The following is a 9126-nucleotide window of genomic DNA, read 5'->3' on the forward strand; positions in this document are numbered from 1 at the left end:
CTTTGTTTAGTCACGAGACGTTAAACGTCGGCGATATCGCGCGCGATATTCGTCCCGGTGTGTACAGGCCTTAACACTGTAGTATCGCCAAATTTATTTCACACACCACTGTTGGCCTGCTGGTTTGCGGACGGTCCCTTCGAATCTGTCTCATACAGTCTATTGGTGCGTTCAAGTCTTCCTGGGAAGTTCGTATTTACGAGGTGGGAAATCGTGTGTACGACGGTAGGTGCGTTCAAGTCACTTTCGTCGGAGTATGATGGCGGTGTGCCTTCTCTAAATTAATTACACAAAATTACAACACTTCTGCTTCTAGAAAATGTAGAGCAAATAATGTACATTAGTTGTATGTTGCTTTTTTATGTTTTTTAATTAATTTATGAAGCTGTTGTAAACTTTATTGTTGCATATTACATTTTTATACTGTGATGCTATTGTATTTTTTGTTGGGAATCAGCTTACTTTGTTGTAAATAGAAAAGCCTGACAATTCACTGCTAAATACCTGTAATATTGTGGTATTTCGCCATGTTTCTGACTGACACGCCCCCAACTCGTACAGATCGGAGCTTAAAGAAAATTACGAGCTTCCCACTGGTATTTACGACATTGTGGTGGCATTCATGTCAGTTCTGCTCGTAAATACGATCTTTCCGACATGACTTGAACGCACCATATGGTCTCATACCCTGCATCCCAATGTCCATACTATCCATCCTAAATAGTATGTGAGATTAAAATAAGTGTGTCCCAAAGCATAGTATGTTGAGTGTAAACCTCACTCCTCTAATCTCAAGAGCATCTCAATAGATGCTCTAGTGACTGACGCTAGAGTTTGCAGCCTTTAGCCTCCCAGTTAGAGCATCTGTTGAGATCAGAGTGACTACTAGCTGCCTCCGTTACACATGTAAGGTCACATGTAGTCATATTTAAAGTTTATTTACAGCTTTTTTATATTACATATGATCTGTATTAATATTCATTGAAACTAAATAAATTGACTTTATTGCGTTGGATGAGTCAGTTCATTTAGCTCACATCTGATTGGCCCAATTTCGGTTTGAGATCTCTGAACCAGAACATAACCTGCCCCGGAGCAGGTTAGCCGTGGAGCATAAATTACTATGGTGATGAACACAGCTAAAAGCCAAGTCACTTTCATGGTACCTAAAACCCAGGTTTGGAGTAAACTAATCTGAAATTTACCTGGCTAGCCAGCTAATCCAGCTTCATGGTACAGGCCCCAGGAGTGATAAGATCACGCGAGCAGAAGCCACAGTTACAGAAGGGGTAGCCTAAAAGATGCACAGAAAGCTGTTGTTGAATACCTGAATGATATAGGGTATATTATTGGATTTTTTAATTTTTTTTAATTTTTTTTTTTTAATATATATAAATATTATTATTATGTGAAGTAGTTTATTCGAACCATAATCCACGCTGCATACTCCGGTACAATAGGTGGCGGTATGCACCTGATAAGTCATGTAATCCGCCATAAAACTAGAAGAAAAAAAGAAGCCACAGTTACATCGCTTCCGTGTTTACTGACGAAACGTAGTGAAATGAAAGTAAAATCTGACGTGTCCTACTGTTTATCGCTGATATTAGGATTTGGGTATCGCTTTTTACTCAGCAGAGTCACGACACAACTTCCAAACGTATGAACTTCGAGCCAGAAGCTGTCATTCAGATATTATGGTAAGTGATAAATGCTCAGTATTTGTACGTTAGTACATTTACACTTCATATAAACAGAGCGCTTACATAGATTACATGCATGTTTCCCAGAATATTCTCTTAAAGTGACAGTTTAGCTTGTATTATAATCTATTCCTCATTAGAGTTTGTAAAGGGAAAAGGGACTTTAAAAACATTGTTTTAGGAAAAGAGATTTTTATTTGACCGCGCACATTTGTGCACCAACATGACACATTTAATTGATTAAAATACAGTAATGTTGTGAAATATTATTACAATTTAACTTGACTGTTTTCTATTTGAATATATATTATTTATTAATTTGATTTCAAAGCCTTCATCCCATTCTTCAGTCTACTAATATGCTGAATTGCTGCTCAAAAAACATTTTGTATAATAACAGTTGTGCTACTGTTATTATTTTGAGTACTATTAAGACTACTATTATTATTTTGTGAGTGAAACCATGACACATGTTTTTTTCAGGATTTTTTCGATTAATAAAACGTCCAAAAGAACTATTTTCAATAGAAGTCTTTTCTTAGTCTTCATTTAATGTGTCCTTGCTGAATAAAAGTATTAAAGGATTTAGATGAAATACATAATTCTGTTTTTCAGAATCGTAACAGACAAAGGGGATTCAATCTCGGCCTGCTCCTACTGGCCTCTCAGGTTTTCCAGCTGGGAATAGACAACATCCCACCTGTCACTCTTGCAACACTGGGCCTCAACGTCTATTTGTTCCTCTTTCCTGTCAAACCCCTCCTGCAGGTATGTTATAATAACACAAACCTCAGCACCAAAAATGTGCAACATCTGCCAATAGTGAGTCAATGGAGAATATTTGAAAATTAACAAAAATACATTGAAAAAGGTTAGTAGAAGTTGCACAAGTTAAAGTAAAGGCAAGTTGTAGTCACAATTCTTAATATGTTGAATGTTAATGCATTTGTTCTGCAGACGTGTTTGAGTGTTCGGGAGGCGTACTGGTACAGAGACTGGAGTCGTCTGTTGCTGTCACCGTTTCACCATGTTGACGACATGCACCTGTACTTCAACATGGCCTCGCTCCTCTGGAAGGGCATCAAGCTTGAGAAGAAGCTGGGAGGCGCCTGGTTTGCGTACCTGTTGTCTGTCTTCTCTCTGCTCACCGGATTGGTCTACCTGCTCCTGGAGACAGGACTGACAAAGATGACGGAAGACTCCTCGTACAGTCTACAGTGTGCGGTGGGGTTCTCCGGTATGTGTTGTGATGGATTATTACAATTTAAAATAACCATTTTCTAATTTCATATGTTTTAAAATTTAATTTATTCCTGTGATGCCAAAGCTGAATTTTTAGCATTATTACTCACAGTGTCACATGATCCTTCAGAAATCATTCTAATATGATGATTTGATGCTCAAGAAACATATTATTATCAATGTTCAAAACATTGTCCTGCTTAATTTTTTTCATAAATCATGATTTTTTTTTTAGGATTCTTTGATATATATAAAGTTCAAAAGAACTGCATTTATTTGGAATAGAAATCTTTTGTAACATTATAAGTGTCTCTAAAAATGTAGTGGGACAACCGAAATTAATTTATAGATGACATTTTTATATTTCTCTACTAAAAAAATAAGCATTGAAGTTGTTTGTGTTTCATTTCAGGTGTCCTGTTTGGGCTGAAGGTGGTGAATAATCATTATCATCCAGGTGGGTCCACATACGTCATGGGGCTGCCCATAGCCAATCGCTACGCCTGCTGGGTGGAGTTGGTCCTCATCCATATCATGAATCCAGGGTAAGCATGACACTCATTTCAAAGACACTAGAGCTAAACAATACTATTACAGTTAGGCCAGTACCGAAATAGGGAGGTTTGTCCCTCGTCCTGCAAGACGTAAGCACTGCCCCGCATTGCATTTCTGTCTTTATTTTTATATATATATATATATATATATATATATATATGAATAAAAATTCTAAAAAATGTGATTGCTGTTTTAAAAATGCATTCACACAGCCGTCATGTTCAAGCTAAAGCGGGAAAATATCCAACTAATGCATTTGTAGAGAGGGATATTTTTCCGCTAATGAGGACTGCGTGGACAGTCAAAGGAAACACATCAAAATCGTCCCCTATACCCTCGTCCCCTATACCCTCATTCACTATTCTCTACATTAGTCCACTAATATAGTTCACTTGAATGAGTGAATGAAAACAAGTGAGTGAATTCAGACACTCAGTGTGCAAGAAGGGCTGCCGCTTTTGCATAGTTTGTGGTTGCTGTTTAATAATCATTTGAAACTAAGAAAACTGGCAGCTCCAAAAAAAATAATCTTATCCTCTGTCATGGAAAATAGCATTTATTAATCTTAAAACTGCAGTCCGTAACTTTTTTTGGTAAAAAAATGATCCAAAATCAATTTTTGAGCAAGTACATAACCAGCCAGTGTTCAAAACTATCTCCTTAACCTTACCCCAATTCACAATGGTAAGCTTGTAATAGTGTTTTCTAATTCGAGTGGTACTGGTGGGTTTCTGCAGGAAATTCGAGCAGAAAGTTTTCTCAGTTGGTCAGAACAAAAGTGGCAGATTTGTTACTTACTCTTTCAGATGACATTTTCCAGTGAAACTTCTTATTTTGGTCATACTTCAAGACTAAAATCTGTGATTCGGAAGTACAGTATCCACAACGATGTGCTGACTAACACCAAACATTAGATTCATCCGAGCTGTGCCGATGCACAACCCACGTAAAGATAATAACTCCACAACTGCAATTGCAGGTTTCAAACAGAGATGGCAACAAAGAGGCAAAACTTACGGACTGCAGTTTTAATTAAACAATTTAATAATTAAAAAGGAATGTGTAACTGTATGATATTACACCACGTTGGACCACGATTGATGGATGATTCAGCTGTGGGCGCCATCTTCTGGTGAGACACAGGGATTAATTTGGTGCAACCCTCACAGCGCTTCTCTAGCCGTTAAATGTACATCAGTTGTACACTCATTACTGTGGTCAATGTGGTGCATTATGGGATTGAATGAGCGCACTCGATAATGTCCACTATGACACCACTACAAATGGCTGTCCCCCCGAATAGTGCCCTATTTAAGGGTTTAGGGGGTAATTTCGAACACAACGCTTTTCCTTTGTGTTTTATACAATGACCACTAGGGGTGTGCTCTTGGCATACACTATTATCTTTGACTAGTTTGCCCAGAAGGGATATGCGTTACTGTTAAAAATGAAAGTGACGAAAAGAGTGACGATTATTTTTACTGTGAAATGAGAGTTCTTTGTATTTATTAAAATCAACAAATACAAGTTCAACATAAACTGAATCCACTAAAACACATTTATTGTTGGCATAGTGTAGTAACGCCGGTCACAAATAACAAAGCATCATCCAACATAATGGCAAATAATATAAAATTATGTAGTATAATAGTAGTAAACTTATCTCTCACACGTGTCCCACATTGTCCCGCAAAATCATATCTACACCCTGCAACAGAGCAATAACCAGGTGAACACCCTAATTACACTACTTTTTTTTTTCTAAACTACAGTTTTGATTTGTTGTAGGCCTAGGATCTGATTCACAGCTTGTATTAACACACTTTCACTCTTGCAGGACGTCATTTGTTGGACATCTGGCTGGGATCCTGGTCGGGCTGCTCTACACGAATGGACCACTAAAGAGAGTCATGAAAACCTGTGCAGGTAAAAAACAATTTGAATGTTCTTGTGTGTGTTTGACACTTAAATATGTAAGAAATTATGTATTTTAATCAGCAAAGATGTGTTAAATTGATCTAAAGTCACAGTAAAGACATTAATAATGTTGCAAAAGATTTCTGTTTAACATAAATGCTGTTCTTTTGAATGTTAATTTTAATCAAATAATCCTGAAAAAAATGTATCATGGTTTCTACAACATTGTTAAGCAGCATGACTGTTTTCCACATTGATAATGAGCACAAATCAGCATATTAGAATGATTTCTGAAGGATCACGTGACACTGAAGACTGGAGTAATCATGCTGAAAATTCACAGGAATAAATGACATTTTAAAATATATTCACATAGAAAACACTTTTAACCGTTTTATTATTTTAACTCTATTTTAGATCAAATAAATGCAGACTTGGTGAGCATAAGAGACTTCTTTCAAAAACATTTAAAAAAAACTTTCAAATAGTAGAGTATGAGGACACTTAATCTGGAAATAAATGCATCCAGTCACATAAACGGCCATATCTATGTAATTTCAGGCTTTGTGACATCTTATGGAGGGCAGCAGACATACTACAATTCAGCAGGTATACAGTTACAGATCTTCAATAATAACAAATCTGAATCATTATTCGCTTTTTGTTTTATAGGGAAATATTCAATTTGTTATAAAGGCAGCCATCTGATATTACTAAATCACATCCATCCTAGAAATGGCTCTGAGCCATTAAAGATGAAATGATTTAAGGGCTGCTTACTAGTCCATTATAGTCCTTAAGATCCATAATTTGTACATCTGTGTTCACAGGATACAGTGGATATGGCATGCCGTATACTCCAAACACCCATTATGGACAGCAGTCATTTAATCAAAGGAACTATGGCGCCCCCTACAGGGATCCGTACAACACACAGATGCCCTCTGCCCCACCCCAGCATCCTTATACAGGAGGACTGTCAGATGAGGAGCAGTATGAGGCCGCTGTCAGGGCCAGCCTGAACGACAGAGGTGAGGCGTCAAGAGGTGCTGAAAATGGCTACTTGATACACATATAGGGGGTATGCATCGACATCACTTTCCTGCCGAAAGCGCGCTCCCTCAGCTGGACTGAGTGGCAAAAGAACCTGCTGCGTGACTGGATTTAACAGGGGAAACTGCGAAAACGCGAGTAAAACTAACGAATTACACTAAAGGTTGGAATTGAATGTGTTCCTTACAACTTGTCAAATAAACCTAATCCATGGATATCGACATGCAGCCAGGAGTCGTGTTTCCTGACATTTATATGTGCCTGATTTCGACGGCAAGGAAATACATAAAGCAAATCTGCCTGTGAATATTTTATATAACTACAATATAGGTATGTTTAAATCCGCGTAATCACTTATATCAATGTTATATCATCATATTGTCCATCCCTAAAACATATAGTTTTATAGTATAGTTTTTTTCAGCGTTGTTTATTGAAAAACAACCAATTATGCATAATATAAGATGGAAAATATTTAATTGATGAGTTGTCAAAATAAAATAACAATATATACGGTATGATTTTACCTCAAAATCCAACAATTTGACACAAAATGATAACTAAAACATGTTTCTCTGCCTGGAGTCGAGCTGTTTCTGAGAATTGCAGTGATTCATTTGCTTTTTTCCCTCTTGCTTTCTCTAGTTTTTAAATATATACCTCAGGGTTTGTGTCAAATCTATTTGTACAGTCAATCACAAAGCTCTTTCCCGTTTTGGAAGTGTTTTGTGTGTTTTTCACGACATTCACGCTGAAAACCAATGCTGCTGCTCAAGGGGCTCGCACACCGGAAGCGAAGCTCAGCGCCGCGCCACGTCTTTCAAATTCGAACACATTGTTTTATATTTTTTTAGTCGTAGCTGGGCGCCGCGGACAGACGCTGAATGTCGCCGCCGGTGTGCGTACACTCATAACAATGCGTTCGAATTTTAAAGACGTGGCGAGGCGCTGAGCTTCGCGTTCGGTGTGCGAGCCCCTTCAGTCTTTTGCCACTCAGTGGCCGTGACCGCAGTCGTAACGGTCGGCGGTGACGTCACATGCACACCCTCTATACATTTTTTTTTATTTAAGAAATTTTATTTCTTGCATTAAATTGATCGAAAGTCATAGTAAAGAGATTTATCCAGAAAAAACCTGAGTAAAAAAATAAGCAGCACAACTGTTTTCACTATTGATGATAATAAGAAAAATATTTCTTGATCAGCAATTCAGCATATTAGAATGGTTTCTGAAGGATCATGTGACACTGAAGACTGGAGTAATGATGCTGAAAATTCAGCTTTGTCATTACATTAATAAATTACATTTTAAAATATCTTCAAATTGAAAAGTTATTTTAAATTGTAATAATATTTCACAGTATTACTGTTTTTTAATGTAGCCTTGATGAACAGAAGAGACTTCTTTTAAAAATCTTACCAACCCCAAACTTTTTGTATCTGGACCAAAACAGCATTAAAGGGTTAGTTCACCCAAAAATGAAATTAATGTCATTTATTACTCACCCTCATGCCGTTCCACACCTGTAAGACCTTCGTTAATCTTCTTAATTTGTGCTCCGAAGGTCTTGCGGGTGTAAAACAGCATAATTAATGACAGAATTTTAATTTTTGGGTGAACTAACCCTTTAAGCAAATTTATGAACATCATTCCTTCGGTGTACAATGAATGGAAATGACCATCTACTGCCACCTACTGACCACATGACAAAACAACTAATCTATTCTAATATCCCGGACGAGCCCCCAGATCTGTTAGATTAAAATATATTAGTTATATATATATATATATATGTATATGTATATGTGTGTGTGTGTAAATTTGTTATTTTTGCTTTGTAGGTGGTTCTACACAGGCTAGATCTTCACATGGCTCTTATTCCCACCCGACCCCTGAAGAGATCCGCTGGCGACGACTTCAGAGATTTACCAGCTGAGCGGGTGGAGAACCTTGGATAATACTACCTGATTGTTTACATGAAAGATAGCACTAAACAACCAATCAGAGCTACTGGAGAAGATTCTTCCACTGCTGATTGGTTGTCATTGTATAGCATTTATAATGACATCAGTGGATCCCCTCTAATGTGTGTCCGGTTTTCAAGGCTGCTGCCTGTATTTCTAATTGCAAAAAGCTTGTACACACATTTGCTTTTGCTTTAAATGCTCTTGATGTATTTATGTGAAAAGTTTAACATTCATGAGGTGAACATCCATGACACATGGTTGTAGATACGAGTGCCTTTTGCAGGATGTTGAATGCACAGTAAGATGTTTTTTTTTTTTTAATGTAAATCTTATCTAGCACATAGCACTTGGTTATTTCCAAACAACTTTTCTTCTTAAGTAACTTATACTTTGTTTCACAAGAAGGTATATTTTTGTAAGCAAACAATAAACCATGCTTTTTTCTGACATGTTGTAGCTGGTTTTGCATTGGTTCTAAGATACTTCCTTGCTCATGGTGTGTTATAAAATATTTAGTAAAAATAAAAAGTATTGAAATTGAGGTTAATATAGAGATAATTAACTGAATGTGAGAGACTTCCTGTGTTTAGATAGCATAACACTCCTTTTACATAGTACATAAACACTACCATTTAAGAGTTAGTTTGGTCAGCAAGTTATTTTTTGAAAGAAATTAATGTTTATTCAGC

The 9126-nt window shown here is 37.0% G+C and overlaps 1 protein-coding gene across 3 annotated transcripts; it reads left to right on the forward strand.

The window, feature by feature from the left end:
- Nucleotides 1–1514: 1514 nt before the first annotated feature.
- On the forward strand, nucleotides 1515–8877 carry rhbdd1 (rhomboid domain containing 1). Of its 3 annotated transcripts, none has more exons than XM_067365316.1 (8): nucleotides 1516–1700; nucleotides 2319–2471; nucleotides 2661–2940; nucleotides 3358–3490; nucleotides 5338–5426; nucleotides 5979–6026; nucleotides 6248–6463; nucleotides 8312–8877. In XM_067365316.1, exons 1-8 carry the CDS (start codon nucleotides 1698–1700, stop codon nucleotides 8404–8406), a joined length of 1017 nt encoding a protein of 338 aa, XP_067221417.1. In that variant the 5' UTR covers nucleotides 1516–1697; the 3' UTR covers nucleotides 8407–8877. The 3 variants fall into 3 exon arrangements, with proteins under 3 accessions (XP_067221419.1, XP_067221417.1, XP_067221418.1); XM_067365317.1 differs by having other exon boundaries at nucleotides 1518–1700; nucleotides 6248–6448; XM_067365318.1 differs by lacking the exon at nucleotides 5979–6026 and having other exon boundaries at nucleotides 1515–1700.
- The last annotated feature ends 249 nt before the right edge of the window (nucleotides 8878–9126 follow it).

This window comes from Chanodichthys erythropterus, chromosome 17 (assembly GCF_024489055.1).
Source record: "Chanodichthys erythropterus isolate Z2021 chromosome 17, ASM2448905v1, whole genome shotgun sequence".
In the NCBI taxonomy this organism is placed as follows: domain Eukaryota; kingdom Metazoa; phylum Chordata; class Actinopteri; order Cypriniformes; family Xenocyprididae; genus Chanodichthys; species Chanodichthys erythropterus.